General features: G+C 40.4%; 1 protein-coding gene across 4 annotated transcripts in view; it reads right to left on the reverse strand.

Moving 5' to 3' along the window:
- Positions 7,241-23,946, reverse strand: part of IL20RA (interleukin 20 receptor subunit alpha) — a 34,568-nt gene continuing 17,862 nt past the window's right edge. For 3 of the 4 annotated variants that reach the window (XM_018053252.1, XM_018053255.1, XM_018053254.1), the window contains 6 exons: positions 22,443-22,578; positions 16,961-17,142; positions 15,441-15,616; positions 14,728-14,872; positions 10,459-10,598; positions 7,241-8,131 (listed from right to left, as the gene is read on the reverse strand). In XM_018053252.1, the coding sequence (XP_017908741.1) occupies positions 7,340-8,131; positions 10,459-10,598; positions 14,728-14,872; positions 15,441-15,616; positions 16,961-17,142; positions 22,443-22,578 (1,571 nt within the window). In that variant the 3' untranslated portion in view covers positions 7,241-7,339. The remainder of the gene's footprint in view (positions 8,132-10,458; positions 10,599-14,727; positions 14,873-15,440; positions 15,617-16,960; positions 17,143-22,442; positions 22,579-23,946) is intronic. The other variant, XM_018053253.1, reaches the window with a different exon arrangement.

The raw sequence follows: 23,946 nt of genomic DNA on the forward strand, positions 1-23,946 counted from the left end.
ATGTGGCTTCCCAGGTGGCGCTAGTGGAAAGAACCTGCCTGCCACTGCAGAAGATATAAGAGACACAGATTTGATCCCTGGGTCAGGAAAGTCCCCTGGAGGAGGGCATGGCAACCCACTCCAGTATTCTTGCCTGGAAAATTCAATGGACAGAGGAGCCTGGAGGGTTATAGTCTGTCTACAATGAGTTGGACATGACTGAAGCTGTGGAAAATTCTGAAAGAGATGGGAATACCAGACCACCTGACCTGCCTCCTGAGAAACCTGTATGCAGGTCAGGAAGCAACAGTTAGAACTGGACATTGAACAACAGACTGGTTCCAAATCGGGAAAGGAGTACGTCAAGGCTGTATATTGTCACCCTGCTTATTTAACTTCTATGCAGAGTACATCATGAGAAACCCTGGGCTGAAGGAAGCACAAGCTGGAATCAAGATTGCTGGGAGGAATATCAATAACCTCAGATATGCAGATGACACCATCCTTATGGCAGAAAGTGAAGAGGAACTAAAAAGCCTCTTGATGAAAGTGAAAGAGGAGAGTGAAAAAGTTGGCTTAAAGCTTAACATTCAGAAAACTAAGATCATGGCATCGAGTCCCATCACTTCATGGCAATTAGATGGGGAAACGGTGTCAGACTTTATTTTTTTGGGCTCCAAAATCACTGCAGATGGTGATTGCAGCCATGAAATTAAAAGATGCTTACTCCTTGGAAGGAAAGTTATGACCAACCTAGACAGCATATTAAAAAGCAGAGACATTACTTTGCCAACAAAGGTCCATCTAGTCAAGGCTATGGTTTTTCCAGTAGTCATGTATGGATGTGAGAGTTGGACTGTAAAGAAAGCTGAGCACTAAAGAATTGATGCTTTTGAACTGTGGTGTTGGAGAAGACTCTTGAGAGTCCCTTGGACTGCAAGGAGATCCAACCAGTCCATCCTAAAGGAGATCAGTCCTGGGTGTTCATTGGAAGGACTGATGTTGAAGCTGAAACTCCAATACTTTGGCCACCTGATGCGAAGAGCTGACTCATTTGAAAAGACCTGATGCTGGGAAAGATTGAGGGCAGGCAGAGAAGGGGATGACAGAGGATGAGATGGTTGGATGGCATCACTGACTCAATGGATATGAGTTTGGGTAGACTCCTGGAGTTGGTGATGGACAGGGAGGCCTGGCATGCTGCAGTCCATGGGGTTGCAAAGAGTTGGACATGACTGAGCGACTAAACTGAACTGAACTGAAACTATTTAGTGTGTGTGCATACACGCAATGTGGATTAAAACATTGCCTGCCATATCCTATGGTGCACGAAGAGGGGTTTCAGGATGGAGAAAAGCAGGATACTGGCCCTAGATAGTTAAGGTGCATATCAAAGGAGTGATTTCAAGGAACCCAGCCTCTTGCATCTTCCCAGACACGGAAAATTTCTAAATTCATTAATTTGAGATATCTGTTTTTCTTTAATTATCAGTAGTATTTTGATGTTCTGTTTTTTAAGTTTTTATTTTATATTGAAGCATATTTAATAACAATGTTGTGTTAGTTTCAGGTGTACAGAAAATTGATTTGGTTATACCTACACTGGAAAAGACCCTGATGCTGGGAGGGATTGGGGGCAGGAGGAGAAGGGGACGACAGAGGATGAGATGGCTGGATGGCATCACCGACTCGATGGACACAAGTTTGGGTAAACTCTGGGAGTTGGTGATGGACAGGGAGGCCTGCTGTGCTGTAATTCTTGGGGTTGCAAAGAGTTGGACACGACTGAGCGACTGAATTGAACTGATACATGTATCTATTTTTTTTCAAATGCTTTTCCCATTTAGATTATTACAGAATACTGAGCAGTGTTCAATAGATCGAGATACATTGGGAGTTTGAGATTGATATGTACACACTGTTACATTTAAAACAGAGAACCAACAAGGATCTACTGTATAGCACAGAGAACACTGCTCGATATTCTGTGACCGATATTTTTGGTGCAAAAACTCGGCATATCCTGGCTCCTTCCTTACCTCTTCGGAGCAGCCCTTCAGAGTTACCTGAGAGACTCCCAGGCTTAAGTCCTCAGAAGGTCTGTCAAATAAAGTATAAATCTTAACCTCTAGGTTCTCTAATTTTTTTCAGTTGACAATATTGCTTTGTTTCTCAAATGCTGCCAGATTCTTTTAGAAGCACAAATTTGACAAACTGAATGAAGATCCAACATCCATGCCTCCTTTGGCAGGGGGCAGTTAGGATTAAAATTTTCCACTCTCACATCAAATGTTCTGAAGGGTCTGCATTTCAAATCAATTTCAAATTGGGGAAGAATGCACTTCATGAGAAGGAAGAATAAACTGTCATAACTATCTTAACTCTGTGAGACCTCTCAGAGCAGTGTCTAATTCATACATCCCACAGAAGTCAGTTTCAGGGATGGGCGAATGGCAGATGGTATTTATCCCCAGCATCGTTCATCGTCTCAGTGGCCTGGGTGTGAAAACACAAACACGAGCCATATGTCCATCGTCTGAATTGGTGGGAAGCCTCCAAATACCACTTAATCCAGAGAATGACAGATTGAGATACCAAAAGAAATCTGCTGAGAAGTGGAGAAGATACCTCATCTGCTTCCAAATTTAGCAAAGTGCCAGAGATAGAGTTGTAGGAGATCCCAAGAGAGGCAGCCTTGCCTGAGGACAGAAGAAGCCTCCTTCAACCGGCATAAACACAATGCAACCCCTCAGCCCTCACCCCTCCAGGAAGGGAGCTTTGGATGAAGCAATGTTCTCAGGACCTTAACCCTATATCTTTACCGGCTTTCAGAAATGAAAACCAACTGGAAGATTTGTTAATGTCTAAAACTAGCAAAGTAGAAAAGAAATCTTGCTGCTGCTACAGACAAGCAAATCTGGAGGAAAATCAGTGATAAACATGAATGAAACCCTAAAAAGCCAAGATTGCCTTCTAGGACCTATCACTGAAGATCCTGAAGACTTTAAGAGGAAAAGTGGTCAAAATTAAGCACAACAGAGTCCAGCACCTCAAAGGAAAGGTAAATGACTATCCAATAGTCACCAGCCACTTTGCAGAGGCAGTGATTTCCAGGAAAAACGTTTTGGAGAGGTTCAGTTATCTTTAAAGGATTCACATCATGTTGCTGTTAATAACGCCAACTTTTGGTTGCTATTTGACTGAAAAAAATTTAAAGCGTTAAGTTCAGAAAAAATAATTCATCGTCTGTCATTTCAATAGTTCTAGTTTGAATAAGATTGGTGCTTCATAAAGTTAATCTAAGTATAGTTAAGACAGATACATATTTTTGAGTGAGTGAAAAGAAGTTATGAGAGAGTTCAGTAGGATTCTTTTTGGGAGAAAAACTGCAACTAGCTAATAGGCTGCTTGAAACTAAATAGTAATGTACCTTGCTGGTAATTTGTGTGTAGTCAACCTCTTCTTTTTTAATTAAAATTTTTAATGTATTTACTTTTAATTTAACTTTTATTTTTTATTAGGGTATAGTCGATTTACAACACGGTGTACAGCAAAGTGATTCAGTTATACATACACATTTCAGATGCCTTTCCCATATAGAATACAGAATGCCTTTCCCATAGAGAATATTGAATAGAGTTCCCTGTGCTACACAGCCCTTGTTGGTTGCCTATTTTATATATAGTAGTGTGTATATGTTAATCTGAAACCCCTAATTTATTGCATTATTTATCTAAAACTTATAGGCCTAAATTTTTGAGCAAAGTCTTTTAAAAATACACCATAGATAGAATATTTATGGAAGATGCAATGTGGGGAATCACAAAGGAAATAGAAAAAAAGTTCTTCTCAAGATAATTTAGCAAAAATTCATCTCAAGACATGGGGGTGGTAGTGTGTGGGCCAGAGAGAATTTGATTTATGAGCCAGGTGCACCAATCCACACTGATGGAGCCCTCTATTTGATGTTCTCATTAGATTTACCATGCTGCACAGACTTGTGCTCTGGGCTGTACAAGCAATTTTACCCTGCACCGATTTCCCTCTGAGATGAGTTCAGCCTGGGAGCATCTGATCTTGTCTGCATTGTAGGCTGAGGGGGAAATGCCCTCTTCACCTACTTCTTCCCATGTGCGGTATTGGCACTAGGTCTCACTCACTTTGTAGTGAGCACGTTTTTATTCACCCAGTTGTTTAGAATTTATGGGGTGTGGACACAGAGCCATTAGCAGGAGTTTTCATGAGGAAAGACCATCTGATGTAGAAGAGGTATGTGAAATCCTAAAACAGATGAACAGCTGGGGAAAGGATGAAAGCGCTGGTCCAAGATTCTGAAACCTCAACTTCCCAGCTCCCTTGGGACCTCAGTCCTAGGGATGGAATCTGCTGAGGCCCCAGAGGATGGCTCTCCGAGTTGCTGAGGCTGTGGTCACAGAGGTAACAGGAAGCAGGATGGCTGCCACCCACACAGGTGCACTAAATCAAAGAATGCGCCACCTTTCCCCCACAAGACATGCCTACCATATGCTCACATTTGAATATGTATATGTGTGTGTGTATATTGCAAAGTACTGAAGAAGCAAAGTTTTACAAAGGCTCCATACTTCTGATACGCTCAGAATGACAAGAGCTGCAAAAGCAACTCAGAATTAGATTCCCTTTTACAAAACCACAGATGGATTTCAATCTGAAGGCACAATGTAGGAAGCAAATTACTATTGTACTTTTAGGGAAGAGAAACACAGGGAGGCAAGCTCTGCTTTTGAATCAAAGCAGTCATACGTCTAAATGGCTTGTCTTCTTGATGCTAAGCACATGTTTTGGAAGTTTCTAATGATAACATGGAGAAGGAAATGACAACCCACTCCAGGATTCTTGCCTGGATAATTCCATGGACAGAGGAGCCTGGTGGGCCCCAGTCCAGGGGGTTGCAGAGTCAGACACAACTGAGCGACTAACACTTTCACTGATGATAACAAACATATTGCACTCACTATGTGGTGGGCACTGTTCTAAGTGCTTTAAATGTTCTAAGGCTTTTTCATCCTTAAAATAACCCTAAGGTTGTTGTTATTCTCCCTACAATGAGCATGTTGTAGGATACAGTAGATGCTCAATATTTTGTGAATGAAATTAATAAAACAAACAATCATCAATCACTTTATTTTCTTTTTGCTCTTAATAGCAACTCATTCTTTCCCACTCCTGAACTTCCTTTATAATAGTAATAAATTTGTTCTTCAAAACTGGCTGTCTGTTTTGAGGGAATAGCTAATGGAATTTAACTAGGATAGTATTGTTTTATGATATACACTCATTCCCACAGTATATTATGTCAAATCTTTCATACACTCTCCCTTACATATTTACGTAATAATACATTTGTTCTTCAAAACTAGCAGCATCATTTTTACAAAGATTGAGAAGAACAGGACACTCTGGTTAATAGAATTATGCTCTAAATTAAATCGCTAGATCAGAAGCTGTTTGGATTTGTGGACAATCTCAAAAGACCATGACTTCAGAATCCAGGGTTTTCTGTCTGTGCCAAGAACATAAATAAGAAAATATGGATATTATCTGTTTTCCTGAAAGAGCATCAATGGATCATGAGTTCATGATTAAAACAAACATACATTAAGGTAAATTATAAGAAATTGTTGTCTCTGCAGGTCAAATATGAATAATTTTATATGGCTCAACTTAACAAGATTCTGTCATATTTTAACACAGTATTAATACTGAATTTTATTTTCTAGTGAAGGAGGTGGGAATGGTTACTGAAATTTAGTTGGTATTGTTTTATGATATAGTTTCATTCTCACAGTAAACTATGTCAAAATTTTAATATACTCTCCCTTACATATTAACTCAACATTTCTTTAGTATGTCTTTATTTACTGATTTTAAGATTATGTAGTTATGGGATATTCATTCACATAAATTCCAAAAAGTCTCTGGGGCACTGTCCATTCAAATATAATATTTAATATTGTAATAGTAACTGGAAGGACTGATGCAGAAGCTGAAACTCCAATACTTTGACCACCTGATGCAAAGAACTGACTCATTGGAAAGGACCCTGATGATGGGAAAGATTGAAGGAGAAGGATAAGGGATGACAGAGGATGAGATGGTTGGATGGCATCACCGACTTGATGGACATGAGTTAGAACATGATCCAGGAATTGGTGAGGGATAGGGAAGGCTAGCGCGCTGCAGTCCATGGAGTTGCAAAGAGTTGGACACAACTGAGTGACTGAACTGAACTGAACTGAACTGAACTGAACTGAATGGTAACTGACTCAGCTACTGAATGTGTTTTGGTTTATAGACTACCTAAATATCTTTTTGAAAAACACATTTCCAGAAATAAATGTAAGACTATTATAAAATGTGACATTTTCTTTTAGGTTAATTCCCTACTAAAAAGCCCCCACTAAGTTATTGAGAGAATATTTTCTGAGTATAAAATAATAACAACACTTTATGTTTACACTCCAGAACTTCTCCTAAAGTATTAATATATCCACTTAATGTAGTCCAAATCATGTGACCTCAAGATTTCTGCCTGATTCCTTCACTCTGAACATGGATTATTATGATTAAAGAGTGGATTAGGGTCTTTAAATGTGACCACTTCCCACCCATTTAGAGGTATTTGCAAGTTTTAAGTATGTCATCATTTGGGCAACAAACCAAATTCTAAAAAAGTAGCACTTGTATAATGAATGATCTTCATGGAATGTTTTTTATGTGCTATACACTTGGTAGGGGCTTCCCTGATGGTTCAGATGATAAAGAATCTGCCTGCAATTCAGGAGACTTGGGTTCAATCCCTGGGTCCGGAAGACCCCCTGTAGAAGAGAATGGCTATCCACTCCAATATTTTGCCTGGAGAATTCCATGGACAGAGGAGCCTGGCAGGCTACAGCCCACGGAGTTGCAAAGAGCTGGACATGACTGAGTGACTAACACTTTCACTCTCACTTTCACAGTTGGTAAAGGCCCAGGAAAAACTGTACAAGTGTTAGAAAACCATAAATAAGAAGACTACAGTATACCCACCTGAATAAATTCTGACCAGTTTGGTCAACATTTTTGAATGTTTACTGGGTACAAACAGGGTCAGCCCCTGCACTCTGGGTGCCCACCATTGGTGCAGGAGACCCCCATGCATGACTAAATCACCCATATTGAGGCAGAACTAAACAAGTGCTGTGAAAATAAAAGAAATAAGTGATTCTCACTGACACAGAAATCTGAGTAAACTTCTATCTCAGGTATTTTATTATTGGGTCACTTCTCTGCACTGACATATTTTGTAACAGTAGAAGTCTGGCAAAGGGCCATTTGAGGGTTAGTCTTCCATTTGTACATATAATCCCCATTCTTCCTTGAATTGCATGAGATAGGCTCCATTTTCTTCCGGTGCCTTGTCTGGAGCCCGATCCTGATAGAGTCTAGATAAGAGGCCCTCCTCCCCAAGCCCCTCAGATTCAGGATGCCCACATCCCTCTGGGTCATGTTGAAAGCTGGGTAATGACGGTATACACAGCTTGCCAGTCTGAGGGTCCCAGTCAACGAGTGTGGTGGATGGCTCCTCCTCTGGGGCCTCCTCTGTGTCCACATGCCCCTGCCGCAGGTGGTCCAAGCCTCTGAGCTGAGGGGTATATGAATACAGCAGCGTCTGTGGACCCAAGTCTGCTAAAGTTGCCTGTTGTTCAAATATCTTTCCTTGTAGGGACACCTCCTCCTGCAAATTGAACTCCTGTCCTCTAGGCCCCACAGAAATGTCACTACTTCTTACATCATATTCATATTCAATGACTGTTTTAACCATGGGCGTTGTTCTGCCGGGTGGCTCTTGCTGGGTTAAGGAAGTCCCTTTGGAGCTTTTCTCAAAGTCATACACAATGTCCATCACATGTGACACATAGCCCAGGTGTTCCACCTCCACATCCTCCCAGTGGGCTTCCTGGTCCTCGATGGGCTCATTCAGGTCTGATGCATCACTGCTTTTTTCCATTACACTTATATCCTTGGGAGAAGTTTTAGAATCCTCCAAAATATTGAGGGTGATGAAGTTAATCACAATTTTTTCAGTAGGTACAAAAAATCTTTTGTCAAATTCATTTCCATAAATCAAAACCTAAAAAGAGAGAAGAGAACGGTTTTCATCTTTTCACTTTACAGAGACATTAAAAGCAGCTGTTAGTTAGAATTTATACTGTCCCCACATAGTTTTAAAGGCCTATACTTATCAACTCATGAAAGTGAAAGTTATGCTTGGAATACACAGGAAACCTCCCTCACTTGGACCCAAGGGACCCAAGTTACATAAGATGCACACAGCAGTGAAAAGTGGTTTCCTGGGCGGTCCTGATCTAATCCAAAGGTCAGGGTGTGATTGCCTCTTCCTCTAATTGGCTCAGGGCACTCAAGCGGGTTATTTCAATTCTAGAGTCTCATTTTAAAATTCTGTAAAATCAGAATTCCTGCTGTGTCCAGAGAGGTGAAAACAAATAGAGGTTTTGAAATTCCTTTGTTAATTACAGTTTGAAAGTGAAAGTCACTCAGTTGTATCCCACTCTTTGTGACCTTATGGACGGTAGCCTGCCAAACTCCTCTGGGATTCTCCAGGCAAGAATAGAGTGGGTAGCCATTCCCTTCTCCAGGGGATCTTCCTGGGCCAGAGATCGAACCCAGGTCTCCTGCATTGCAGGCAGGTTCTTTACCACCTGAACCACCAGGGAAGCTCTAATTACAGTTTAAATGTATTTGTCAATAAACCGTCCTCTGGGCCACCAGCTCTTTTCTGCATATACTCTGGACAGGAAATGTGGAAGGGTATGAAAACTAGGTGTAAAAAGGGAAGTAAGCACACGACTAGAGATGGTTTAACTAACTGCCCCCCTACACTATGCTATAGTAGGGCTAAAATCAGAAATTCACCTGCCAGTGCATAGCAGATGGAGAAACTCTAGATCATGGGAGGAAACTTGTTTAAGATTGACATTTTGCTGGAGATACATGGACAGTGCCAATTCAGACTGTTGACCATGAATTACGTTCCAGTTCTCACTGTTCACACTATGATGTGATTTCATTTAACTGGAAAATAGGAACTCCAACATCATTCTGTTATGAAAGCTTTGGTTTCAAAAAGCCACACATGGTCAGTTCTCCTGTGCCTTTTCCTTCTAGGAAAGGTCTCCCTGTCTCATTAAAAAGCTAACTCTGAAACCTAAATGAAGGCAGAACAATAGAAATGTTTTAAAATAGAACAGAAATGCACGTATGTATCATGTACATATGAACATGTATTTTGATAATTCCCAAAGAAATAATTTTTGTTTGTTAAAATACGCTCAGCCCTTGGAAACCCTTTAGTACATGGTGTAGAAGCATGAGGTTTGTTCCTTCTTCTACCGTCTTGCTTCTCCTTGCTGTGAGTGATGAAGTCCTGGCCCCTTTCCCCTTGAACGTGTCTCCACTCTGTCTGTCTCCAGCCCCACCTCCCACTCTCCTCTTTTAGACTCTCACCTTCTCTCTCCTGGACAACTCTCACGGTCTCCTAGCTGCTTTTTTGTTTCCAGGCTTCCTCCCCTTAAAGTTGTCCTTAACACTATCCAGATGTATCTAAAACTCAATATTGACCCTGATGATTCCAACCCAAAACCCGACAGAGTTTTGCAAACACAATGAAGCCCAAGAATAGCACCTTGGGCTAGATGATTCCTTAAATAGCACCCCAATTCTCCCATTACTTGGCCTTACTCCCTCAGTCTCTTCTTTCATAGCTCCTTATCAGGAATCTTATGGTTTAGAAATATTATGTGGTTTTCCAAATATCCACCCACCTTTTTGACTCTGCTATATTTTCTGATTGTGGTAGGTGCCCTAACTCTCTCAACATTCATGACCAAGCCCTGGCATGAAATTCCTTCTGATCTTCCAGGCAGGGTGCCACTGCCCTTCCTGTACTCTCAAGAGTCCCAAGAACCCACTTTCATCTTATTCTTCACAAATCATTTATTTATTTATAATTTGGCATTTTAATTTTTTTAATTTAAATTTATATATTTTAATTGGAGGCTAATTACTTTACAATATTGTATTGGTTCTGCCACACATCAACATGAATCTGCCATGGGCGTATACATGTTATCATTTAAAAATTCTAGTTCCAAACTAGACTTAAGCCTCTGGAGGGGCATGGATCATAACAATTTATCTGTGTATCTCAAGACCTAGTCTAATCTGTTCAGCAAATATAAAGTCTTTGTCAAAATAAAGGAATCTTTCTCTTTAGTTATGTTAACGAGCTAACCTAGTACAGAAAGTATTTTTAACTCATCAACTCTAACTTGAAACTCACTCTGCCCATAAAAGGAATGGTATCTGTTCTAGAAAGCCCTTTTCTATCTTCTTGGAGGTGTGTTATAATGCCTTTACCACAGTAATGTCTTTACTCACCAGATTTGCTGGGTGTTTCTCTTTGCCGACATGGATATATCTGTACATGGAGTAACCCATCACAGAGAAAATAAACACAGTAACAGATATGGGCAAAACATACCAGAGGATGATTTTAACCTCCAATGCTGTTGTTTGATCTGTAAAAATAGAAAAGTGAGGTGGGGTAGATAGTTGTGATTTGGTGGGGTGGGAAAACATTGCTAATGTCAAGCGACTTTGCAGAGATCAGTTTAAAAATTGAGTTTTATCATTTATAAACTGAGAAGCTTGAGCTAAATAAGGGATCTCAGAATTCTTACTCTGTCTGACAATAGGTGGCCTTAAGGAATCATCTGGACTTGTCTCAAACCTTTATGGCAAGGATGCCTTAACAACCCGAGTCAGCAGATATTCCAACAGTTTATATTTGGCTATGAGACTCATACTGGTCCTTATATTTGAAGTTAAGTGTGTATTAAGGCAACTCAGAGCACTGCAAACCAAACAAAACCCTCTTGTGATGATCCCATTAAGCTGCTCCACGTTTCCACATCACTCATTTGACTCAATCTTTTCCATACATTCAGGAGAGGAGAAGAACATTGGTGTCATCTTCTGTGTAACAAATAGAACCATCCCACACAGTTGGCCAGGCCTTCTGGTAGGTCTGGCGTGTGGGGATGCATGTGGGAGGTGGCTGAGGTAGTATGTGATGGGAATGGCAGTAATTCTCTTCCAGGTCCTGCTGTCCTGTAGGTGCATGGTGAATCTAAAAGTCCATAGCGGAATGAAAAGATCTGCTGAATAGTTTTAATAAAAGTAATCCTGGATCACCACTGATCCAGTCATACAGTCTTGTATGGTTGATGGACAGGACTCATTGTGACTAATTTATATTTGCTAAGCTTCTATGGGGTACTTGAAAATTGAAAGGGTTAATTTTACATGTCAATCTATGTAGGCTAAGGTACCCAGTTATTTGGTCCAACATGATTTCAGATGCTTCTGTGAAAACATTTTTTAGATGAGATTAGCATTTATATGAGTAGACTTGAGTAAAGCAGATTACCCTCTATAATGTGGGTGAGCCTCATCCAATCAGTTGAAGGCTTTGATAGAAAAAAGACTTGATTACTCCCCACTCCTCTGGAGGAGAGAATTCTGTTACCTGATCACTTTCAGACAAGAACTGTAACATCAACTCTTCTTTGGTTCTCCAGCCTGCTGGCCTGCCCTATGGATTTTGAATTTACCCTGTGCCTTCAAAATCATGTGATTCAACTCCTTAAAATAAGTCTTTTTCTCTCCCTCTTTGCGTATATACATATAAAGATTATGTATATTGTGTTCTCCAGAGAATTGTGACCAATACAGCTGTAGAAAAAGGGCAGCTTTAGCACAAATGACGAAAGTTCTAGGGCATTGCACACGTGTACTCAGTTGCTTAGCTGTGTCTTTGTGACCCCTATTGACTCTTTGTAACCCCAGGGACCCCAGGAGCCCACCAGGCTCCTCTGTCCAGAGGATTATCTCGGCATGAACACTGCAATGGGTTGCCATTTCCTCTTCCAGGGGAAGTTCCTGACCCAGGGATCAAACCCACCATCTCCTGTGGCTCCTGCACTGGCAGGTGGATTCATTACCACTGAGCCACCTGGAAGGCCACTCGTTACATACTAATACAATCAGCAGGAGTGTCCTGAGAGCATTCTAATCCATGCAGACATTGGATGCTCTGGATGCCTAGTCCTGGGAGCAAGCTGCCAAGTTACTCTCCAATTAACAGTCCAGTTAAAATATGGAAAGAGAAGCATCATGGACTTCTGGTCAACAAATGCCAGTAGGACAGGTCCAGGTACATGGGTCTAACTGCAGGTTCTTCCACCCCAAAGAGTGCATCTGTCTACACGTTCCACATAGAAAGACGCCGATAATGCAGATATGGCAGGTGACTATCACCTGCTCCTACTTCAGGCTACAACTCAGCCCAGTCCTCTTTAAAAAAAAAAAAATTGTATTGGAGTTTAGCTGATTTACAATGTTGTGTTAGTTTCAGGTATACAGCAAAGTGCATCAGTTATACATAAGCATATATCCACTCTTTTAGGTTCTTTTCCAATACATGCAATTACAGAGTATTGAGTAGAGTTCCCTATGCTATATACTAGGTCCTTCTTAGTTATCTATTTATTCTAGTGTGTATATGTCAACGCCAGTCAGTCCAGTCCTCTTAATACAATCTCTAGTCTCTGGACCAAACTCACCCTGCTTGAACAATGACTGATGGCACCAGCACACGTTTGCAACAATCAACTAATAACCTGTATCTGTATTTTAGGAATTGGGGGATTTTGGAGAACAGAAATATTTCCAAGAATAGTCCCCAAAGAGGTAATAGCAAGTTTTTGAAAAAGTAGACCCTCATAGCGGTGTCTTAGAAAGATACCTGGGTTGATCAACAGCTAGGAGATCACAGAAAAGGTCAGAACCTGAAATAGAACCTTGTTGTTTTGTTACTTTTCTAAGACTAGTGAGAAAGTCAGCTCCATCTGCTTGCTGCTGCTGCTGCTGCTAAGTCGCTTCAGTCGTGTCCGACTCTGTGTGACACCATAGATGGCAGCCCACCAGGCTCCCCCGTCCCTGGGATCCTCCAGGCAAGAACACTGGAATGGGGTGCCATTTCCTTCTCCAGTGCATGAAAGTGAAGAATGAAAGTGAAGTTGCTCAGTCGTGTCTGACTCTCAGTGACCCCATGGACTGCAGCCCATCAGACTCCTCCATCCATGGGATTTTCCAGGCAAGAGTACTGGAGTGGGTTGCCATTGCCTTCTCCACCATCTGCTTACTCGGAAGTATTTAATTTAATCTGTATTTTAGTTGCTTTAGCTTTGCCGATAGCTTGAATGATTTCCACTGGGAATTCATTCCTACCATTTGGCCACTGATCAAGCTGTTAGTAAACAGAACACTCTTCCAAATACAAAAATGATTTCCTCAATCTGCTTTGTTTTGCCTTTTGCTTGTTTTGCATTTTAATTTTATTGGACATATGGTAGAGAATGCTTTGTTTAAAAGGGGAAGGTATGAGAAGGGTGGAGATTCAAACATAAGGCTTTTCACTTTTGATATGTATTCACAAAATTCCCTTTTTAATCCCTGGGACAGTTTCATCTCAAAATGTGGAAGGCATGAGGAGAGAAGAAAACAGGGATTCTGTCACCATTCCTGTCCCATAGCTGTGATGAAAAAAGGCTTGGGAGAAAATGGTTGTTTCATGTGGAAGGCCAGCACATTTGGAAGAGAGAAACAGAAGAAGAATGATGAAGAGCTGTTCCATGAAGGTAAACTTTAGGATTTATTTTCAACTTTTATGTTTTGAGTTCAAGGTCTTACCACTCTCAGGGAAAGTGTCAGTCACTCTGTCGTGTCGGACTCTTTTGTGACCCCATGGACTCCTCTGGTGCACAGAGGAGTCCACCAGGCTCCTCTGTCTATGGAATTCTCCTGACAAGAATACTGGAGTGGGTTGCCATTCCCTTCTCCAGGGGATCTTCCCGACTCAGGGATCAAACCTAGGTCTCTTGCATTGCAGGCGGATTCTTTACTGTCTAAGCCATCAGGAGGACCCTCCCTCAGGGAAGAACAATTAAACAAATGCCAAGCTCCTAACTCTAGTCTCCTAACAGGAACAAGAATCTTCAATCATCCTTCCTTGTCAGCCAAGTTCAGATAACATGAGAAGGAGACAAATAAATGGAAATAGAGAGAAGCAACCATAAGACAGAGAGAGAAGTAACTGATTTGCTGACCCCAGGCCCTCCCATAGCCAGTGAGTAATATTTGAACACAACCCATACAGTCTCTAATTTATATTCTGGAGGAGCCGCCAAACACTATCTTAAAGTGTTTTTAGGGTACTGTCTGTTTCTAGGAATAACATCATCTGATGTTCTTTAAAACCCAAAGGACTTCTACTGATCAGAGTGATTATAGATTTAAAGAAGAAAGACCATGAGTGTAAAAATTCCTATAATGCTATTTCTGCAAGGCAGAGTGAAATTGGCAGTGGACACCAGGACCTGTACTGAGAATTCCCCAGGATGTAAAAACACTGGGAGTCAAGTTCAGAGGCAGAGTCCCAGGCTGTCTGGGGATGGTTGTTTCTGCCTTCACTTCAGCCTGTTTCTGGTAGACATGGATTTGTCAAACCCTTGTCTACACTGCCATACTTCCTTCTAGTTTTACCAGATTTCCTTCCTCAGATCAGATGAGATTTTCAAAGCTTACCTTCTAGAGTACTGACACACTGCCTCTCAGAAGGGTGAGTGATGCGAGGAGGGCCTGGGACAAAGGACTCCACAAGTACACAGTACAGAGTGTCCGGCTCCAGCCAGCTGAACACCAGGGTGTGGTTTGTCACACACTGGGACCACTAGGATAGGGAATTACAAACCCAGTTAGAGCCAAAGATTTCCAGCAACCCGCAGACAATAACGACAGAAAGAAACAGAAGATGGAGGTACCATTAAGTCCTTCACTATCACTATGAGTTTTCTTTTTAGCAACAGCTTTAAAATAACTTTTCCCTTCAGCTTGGCAGGGCGTGGTCAGGAACTGAACAAATTGTGGGAACAATTCTAAATAATGACATAGGAGGGATTTCTTCTTCAAATTTGTCCTGTGTTCTTGCTAATATTTTTTTCTTGGAGAGTGACTGGCAGATGTTAAGCAAGCACAGAAACTCTCCATCAAAGTGAGGTGGACAATTGCTCTGCATGATAGCAACAACATCATAGCAGATACTTTCTGTAAGGAAAATCTGAAGGTAGCTCTTTAAATTTCTATGCATCACCTTCAACTGTATCCTGCAAGGCATCACTTTTGAGTAACACACCTTCCCAGATTCACACGCTGCCAATTTTAGAATCAGGGCTGCATGTTCCAGCATTAGCTTCAGAAAGTGACACAGATTATAGGCCCCCATTCCATTTCAGGCTTACCGTTCTATTGGATTTAGTATTATATATGGACACATTATACTTCAGATTAGAGTATATTTGTTGCATGGAAATAGAGCTTTCTTCTGGATTTTTCTTCCACTTCTTTGGAGCCGTCAGAACAATAGAAATGGATTTCTCATCAGTAGTCAAAGCAACCTCTGGTGGGCCAATTTGTGCTTAAAGGGGAGGGGAGAGGGAATTATCATGTTCAGATGTAGAAAACACCTTGAATGAAGCTACAGTATAATTCCACTGGGATCAAAGCTCTAAACCCCATCTTGTTATTTGAAGTGCCTCAGAATGCTCACCTAGACCCAAGTTATACCAAATTTTGAAATAATCAAGTCACAGACTCTGATACAATGTTAAAACAGCTGATTTACTTAGTCACATGTAGTTCCTAGTTACTTGGATAAACAGTACTAGAGGATAGTAAATATAATTAAAAGTGTTTGCAATACTACTATGACCTGACAAGTTGGTGATAAACAACATTAATCAGATTTGACATGTTTGTAAAGATCAGCAGTGGAGAAATGAAGAACTGCTAAAGACCTTTGGCGATGTTACCTCGGGAGAATGATCTAGAACAGAGATTAGCAAACTTTTATCACAAAAGTACAGGCTGTATTTTAGGCTTTGCAGGCCACGTGATCTCTGTTGCAACTATTATTTATATAAATGTAAACACCATTCTTGTCCTGTAGAAAAATAGAAAGGAGTGGGGTGCTGTATTTAGTCTGAGGCTCTGGTTTGCTGACTTCTGATTTAGAAGGGCAGCAAGGGAAAGGTGCCAGCTCCAGAACTCAGGGAGCGCTTGTAAATGTCATCCTGGCAGCTCTGAGTGGGTCCTCTATGGCTGAATCAGTCTTAGATTGGGGATGGAAAAATTTAAAAAGCAAATACTAGGAAGATGTTGCCCTCATTCCGAGTTATACCTAGATATTATGTCATCGCACTACTGAGTTTATAACAAGCAGAGACTTAGTTTGGGGGTCAGAAGAGTCTTTTTTTAAACTTATTTTTAACTGGAGGATAATTGCTTTACAATGTTGTGTTAGTTTCTGCTGTACAACAATGTGAATCAGCCATAGGTACACATATATCCCTGCCTCTTAAGCCTCCCTCCTGGAAACAGTCTTCAGTACCTGTGGGCATATGTCAAATAGTTAACAAAACCACAACATTAAGATAAATCTGTCAGTTGTCCCTGAAATTATACAGTCTCAACTGAGCGATAAAACAAAATCAAAATTTGACAGTTTGGCCTCTAGAGTCAATTCTGGATCGGGGAGCAATGTGAGAGACACTTGGTCAAACCTTTTTTTCTAAAGATGAGGCTCTGAGATACAGTAAGGTGAAGTACCCAGTACTGGGCTGGTCACTCCACCTAACGGACAGAGTGCAGAAGAGAGCCAAGCAGAGCACTGGGGTTTGGACAAGGCTATCTATGAGGCAGAGATTGTTACATTAGGTCAGATGACCTTGGTACTTATTTAATACACAACTGAGTTACTTACTTTCTAAGAAAGGATAGAATCGTCCAGTTTCTGCCCATTTGGAACAATTTGTTCTCCACATGGCCTTAACTTTAGCATAATATTGATGTTCATAGTCAGAAGTTTCAGCAGAGAGGTCACAGTAGGTCCTACTGATATTTCTGCATTCAGATTTATTCAGCCATTTCTTTTGCCCATATCTGCTGAGAAGAAAACTGTGAATCAACAATGAGGTGCTTTCCATGCTTTACAATAGGAAAGAAAAACAGTCATTATATAAAACTGAATGGAACTTAAGACCTTCTCTTCAAAACAACAAAAGTGCCTGTCATTGAGATAAAAAAGAATCGACTTTTGCTGCTAGCAATTTTTTTCATTAGCTGTCAGGAGCATGAGTCAGAGTTTCTGTAATCATCTTTCCTTTCTGTGAATTATAATGTGGATAGTACATTTGAAAGCATGTATTTTATTATTATTCTTGGGCTACAGTATAAATTTTACAGATTGTGTGATCAATTTTTCTATATAAGTTTACAGCCCACATGCATACCAAGGTCAGTTTGATGGATATTTTTTATTTGTTTGTTTTGGATGGGGTGTTTTAAGAAAAATTACTTTTTTTTCTTAGAAATTCTTCTTGACATTTTCATAAAATTTAAAAATATACTTGCCTTCAAGGGTTCTAGGGAAAATTCACTAGGTTGGAGTTCGTTTCCAAATCTGCATTTTTGATGATCATAGTGATACCGATGATGCAGACGAGGTTGTTTATATAGATTTTTCCTCTCCTTTATTAAAAATATAACACTCACAGCAAATAGGGAGGGCGGGTATTTCTAGCATTTTTCAGGTGGGAGAGACTGAGGTATTGAGAGTTTAAGAGACACGGGATGAGCCAGGTGTAAGAGACAGGGTTGCATGAGAGCCTACTGAAAGGATTAAAGCAGGCATGTTGGGCTATGAGGTGTGCTGGGCTATTAACTCTGGTGGTAGCAGAGAGAACGGAATGGGTCATGAGTGTCAGACTGGGGAACAGTTGAAGAGAACGCTGCAGTGGTCCAGGCGGAAGATGTAGGTGGCTTGTATAAGTACGGTGACAGTGGAATGAATGACAGGACAAAAGTAAGAAATATTAGGAGACAAGACTTGGTGATTGAGTGCACATAAGAGGTGATGGAAAAGAAGGTGTTAAGCATTACACATTACAGCTCTTTCTGTCCAGGATAGATGGGTAGAATGGTGGTAACATTTATCCAGATCAAGAATGCGGAAGAAGAGTGGGTTTGAGAAATAGGGAGTGGGGGACAGGGAGGAAGGAAAGATGAGTTCAGTTTTTCGCATGTTGAGCTTAAGATATGTGTAAAAGGTATCTGAATGCAGGTGCCCGGAAGGAACTGGAGCTCAGCAGAAAGGTGTGTGTAATTATGAAATCAGTGACATAAAGCTGCTCATTGAAGGCACAGGCATGAATGAAATTATCCATGGATACAAAGCAAAGCCTAGGATCAAGTTTCAGGAGCATCAACATTTAAAGGTGAGATGCAAAGTACCCTCAGAAATAGCAGCTAAAGAGGGAGAAGGAGAAAGAAAAACAGACATCACAAAAGTCAAGGGAAGACTACGCGTTGAGGAGGAGGAATTGCCAACTTTATCAAGTGTTGCCAAAGCTTAAGGGTATCTTCCCTTTTCAGAATATGGCAACAGAGTCCTGAAAGTAAACATCTCCTGCTTCCTAAGCACCACAGTTACCAGAGGAGAAGGCAATGGCACCCCACTCCAGCACTCTTGCCTGGAAAATCCCATGGATAGAGGAGCCTGGTGGGCTGCAGTCCACGGGGTCGCTAAGAGTCGGACACGACTGAGCGACTTCACTTTCACTTTTCACTTTCGTGCATTGGAGAAGGAAATGGCAACCCACTCCAGTGCTCTTGCCTGGAGAATCCCAGGGATGGGGGAGCCTGGTGCGCTGCCGTCTATGGGGTTGCACAGAGTCAGACACGACTGAAGTGACTTAGCAGCAGCAGCAGCAGCAGCAGCAGCAGCAGCAGCATAGTTACCAGAAAACACTAAAAGTGTAGTTAGATCTGGGGACATCGCTGGCGGTCCAGTGGTTAAGACTTTGCTTTCCAGTGCAAGGGGTGTGGGTTTGATCCCTGGTTGGGGAACTAAGATCCCACATGCTTTGGCCAAAAAGCCAAAACAGAAGACAGAAACAATATTGTAAAAAATTCAATACAGACTTAAAAAACGGTTCACATAAAAAAATCTTGAAAAAAAAAAAAAAGAAATAGAGTTTGTTGACCTATTTCTACAATTCAAGTAATCACCATGCCAAGGGGCTTTCATACTTTTGTCACCTTCTGTGATGGTGAGCCACAGAAAGAAACACATCTCACACTGTGATACAGTTCATACATATATCTCGTATACTAAAACAAACGTTTTATAAGATCATACAACTTTACTACATGCCAGGTACTCAGTTATTTTCTTACTCTAATCCCCTCCACACCATCCTAAACCTTGCCATGCTAGTTATGTCCCTCGAAATTGATTTCATGGCTCACCAACAGGTCTTGACTAGTGGCTAGAAAAATACTGCCATCGCCTATTTGACCCTTTCTCCTCAAACTTCCTGACTCTGCCAAAGCCGGTGCAGCATCCCATGGTAGATGTTGATGAAGGAGAAATACTCTTGACCAAGTTCTGGATAAAATGCTTTGTAAGTTTGGCAAGCTGATGATAGACATGAATCCCACAATAAATGCTACAGCAATAATGTTTCTCCATGCCCAAAAGTCATGTGGGGCTCTAGGTGGGGCTCTAGGACTGCTTTCTGGTAATAGCAGGAAACATTTATCAAGTGCTGTTAAGCATGGATGCGTGCTTAGGATTTGAAAGCTTTATCTCATTTAATTGCCATAATAACCCTTGGAGGTGGGTACCATTATATTCATCCCATTTTACAGATGAGGAAATTGAGGCTCAGTGATGTTAATGGAGCTGCTCAAGTTAGTCTGACTAGGAACAGGCATAGCTGGGATTTGAACTGCTTTCTCTGATGCTAAAACTTGTGCTTTTAATGCTACGCTATATTTTCTGTGTTAAATTCCTCACGTAGATATAATTTAAACTTTTGCTAAAATTTCATCTTTTACTTGGAAACAAGCTTCACTCAAAAGTAAAAATGTATAATCTATAACCAGCTAGGTCCACAGCCTGGCTGTGAACCCAGGACTGTTTGCCTTCGGAACCGAGCGTGGAGTCTGTTGGTGACACACACTGCCCTGTATTCCTGCGCACCATCCGCAGGCACAGGGGCTGTAAGAATTCCAAAATGAAAAGTTTATTTTCAAATATTCTTTTTTGAAATGCAAATAATCTAAATTATCTGCTCTCAGAGCAGTGATGACTTTAAAAAAAAATCCTTCTCTGAATCACACAGACACATGAAGAACAGAGCAAGTTCCCTGCTCCACCTATCGGAAGAGGAGGCAAGGGCATGCTCACGAGCCATTTCTCTTAACAGAGCGATGCCTCTCTAAAATACTGGTTCTTGAGAAACACTGGCAATGAGCATGAGGGTCTAGATAAACGAGGTCACTGTGAATAGCAGCCAAAGTCTTCTATTGCCTTTAATGGTCAGGATATTTTTTTTTTCAAAGACAAAAACGACATTATTGGGTTTTTTTTGGTAAATATGGTACATTTTTTAAACTCACACAATCAAAAAAGTATAACGGAGAGATAAATAAATTATCCTGAAGCCCATTACCCTGAAACATTTGGTACATGTGACTCTGTACATCTCACTGGGCTTATATGTACCCAGAAGAATGATTCAATAATTGGATACATAGACAAAAACTCGATTATGCCATACTTATGATTTTATTAAAAATGGTAATTTTAACTTGATTTGAACTTTAATGAGAAAGAAATTAAACTGAAATAAATCACTGCAGTTTAAACATTTCATCACCACAAGATATTAGTTCTTAATATCTTTTAATAAGATAGTTTAAGAAAATCATATATGAAAGATATTGAGAGTTTAGTTATTCAAATGATAACATTTTTATTTTGGATCACATATAATACCTTGGTGCTATAAAAGTTAGTACACATACAGTCTTTCCCCACCTTATGATTTGCTATATTATTAAGTTCAAACATTCAAAGAAAGTCTGTAACCACATTTCTCACTGCTATTTAGACTCAGTTCTACATTTAGATGGTTTCAGTGCATGCTCCTCATCTTTTTTGCCACAATCTTGTCATTATTAAGATTCTTTAGGTTCTTTTTTATCTCTTTCAGTTGGAGGTGCTCTTTAATTAGTGTTTCCCCTCCCAACTCTCTGCAAGAAAGTCTCAGGAGAGTGATATCCCAAGTTCCATCTGCCTGAAAATACATTTGTTGAACTTGGTGGGAGTCTTAGGTCACAACTATATTTCCCTCAGAAGATGTATCACTGCCATCAGCTGAGTGTTGCAGATAGAAATCATTGCTTTTACTATGATGGTTATAAATCATGTCATTTTTTCAAAGTTCAGTAACTTCACCAGGATGTCTTCCTATTATTTTTATTAAATTTTCCTAGGCAGAGCATGCATTTATAATATGCAATTCCAGATAGTCATTATTATCTGTTCAATTATTGCTATCAGCTATAATAGATTTTTCATCTCCAGAAAACATTTTTATTTTCTATCTTCTTCCTAAGTTCTGCCATCTTGCTTTTAAAAAAAGTTCTTCCTCTTGGAGTCTTAGAATCTTCTCTTTGACTGTTTATCTCTTCTTTGACATTTACCATTAGAGACCACGTTGTTTATGGACTCAAAACTACAGACAATTACTTGTCTGAATTTTCTTTCTATTTCCACAAGAAAGTTTTCAGGAACTTTTAACTTACGTTCATTTTTTTTTCTTTCTCCCTTTCAGTAATTAGGGACAGGTTGCTGGATTCTCTGGGACAATTACTCTTTGAAAGGAGCAGTTCTTTAAATACTAGGTGAATGGGTATGGGAGTGACAATCTACCCCACATTCGCTCATCATTTTGCATTCTTTCTTGTTTGTCATGAGTTTTGAGGGAGAGGTGAAAAGTGGAAATGTCCATCCATTACTATCTTTAATAAAAACCATGAGTTGTACAGAATTCTGTACTCAGTTTCACTTAAAAATACCCTGTAACTCTAATAAGTTTACATGTTTCAGAGGTGATGGATCTCCTTGTTTGCTCAGCCACAGAATAACATTTTGATCAACTTCTTTTCTCCATTTAAATATTTCCTCTTGCCTAAGCACTCAACACTCTGTTTACATGAAGACATTATTGTCTAATTTAATCTAACAAAACATAACGAGATAATTTAACAGGAAATATCTAAAATCTCTCTTTCTCTTCAAACACTCATTTAATGTAATAGATGGTTTGTTAATCTTTGCATAGGGGTCTAAGTCTTGCTTTTATAAATAAAACAAAGAAAAAGAATCAACTTACATGAAATACTGCACAGTATAACTAACTTCCATGCCTTGCAAGCCTTCTGGGGGGTTCCACTGTAGGATATTCTTCATGTTTATGGATATGAAGGTGACATTTGTAGGTTTATGCAGATCACCAGAGACACAGGGAACTGAAAAAGGAGTAGAGGGGAATTGAGGGTTTAGTGGAGAGAAAGGAAGACCTAACCTGTGGTGGCTGGTCTCTAGATACAGCCCCCAAGAAGCAGTACCTTCCAGTACTCTTGCTCTGTGAACTTCCTTCCAGCCCGACCTGACTTCATGACCCTCCTTAACCAACAGAAGTGATTCTGAGACTGAGCCTTAACAAGGCCTGCGAGCTTTCACTTTTGCTCGTTTGAAAGCCCTGCACTGCAATGTAAAAAGTGGGCTACTCTGCTGGACAAACCATGTTGAGAGGCCATATGACAAGGGAGATGTCCAGCTGTCCTAGCATCCCAGCTGAGCCCAGCTTTCCAGCCAAGGGGCCAGAATGAAGCCACTGTGGACACTGTAGCCCTATTTGCCTCAGACTAAAGCTGTGTGAGATGCCTTGAGAGAGGCCAGCAGAAGAACCATCCAGCTGAGCCCTAGCTAATCATCAGAACTGTGAGAAATAATAATATGATTGTTTTAAACCACCTTGCTTTTCTGAAATAAATTACCCCCTGAAATGTGTTGTCAATCATTAATGCTCAATGATTCAACAGAAATTTTGATTAGTGTTTTGTAATTGTTTAAGCGATCCTCTAGAAATGCTATGTGGTGGTTTAGTTGCTCAGATGTGTCTGACTCTTTGTGACCTCATGGACTGTAGCCTGCCAGGCTCCTCTGTCCAAGGGATTTTCCAGGCAAGAATACTGGAGTGTGTGGCCATTTCCTTTTCCAGGGGAACTTCCTGAACCAAGGATCAAACTCAGGTTTCCTGAATAGCAGGCATTTCTTTACTGACTGAGCCAGCAGGGAAGCTTAAAATGCTATATCAATTATCAAAATGTTACAAACTCTGTATCCTAAAGGATTAATTTCTAGAAATCCTCTGTAGAGAAATAATCAAAAAATAAATATTTTAATAGTTTAAATAAAAGGGATAATAGGTTAAATAAAGAGAATTAATAATGTGACAATAATATCAAAGCATTAAACAATTTTCTCATCATACCATTCTATTTTTTGAAAATAAAACATATTTCATTATAAATGCTGTGAACCTCTTTGCAAGTTTACATTATGGATAAATCGTATGTATTGCCACAATTTTGGTGGCCAGTCTCCAAGATGACCTTCAGTAATCCCCTCCTCCTGGCACTCACACCCTGCATATTCCCCTCTCACACTGCAGCTGGGTTGGTCTACATGACCAATAGAGTATGACAGAAGTGAGAGTACATCATTTCTTATTAGATTATAAAAGATACTATGGCTGCCACCTTGCTTTCTCTCTTTTGGATTATTTACTCTAGGAAAGGTCGGTTGTCTTTTTGTGAACAGTTCTCCACAGA

Source organism: Capra hircus, chromosome 9, assembly GCF_001704415.2.
Source record: "Capra hircus breed San Clemente chromosome 9, ASM170441v1, whole genome shotgun sequence".
Taxonomy (NCBI): Eukaryota; Metazoa; Chordata; class Mammalia; order Artiodactyla; family Bovidae; genus Capra; species Capra hircus.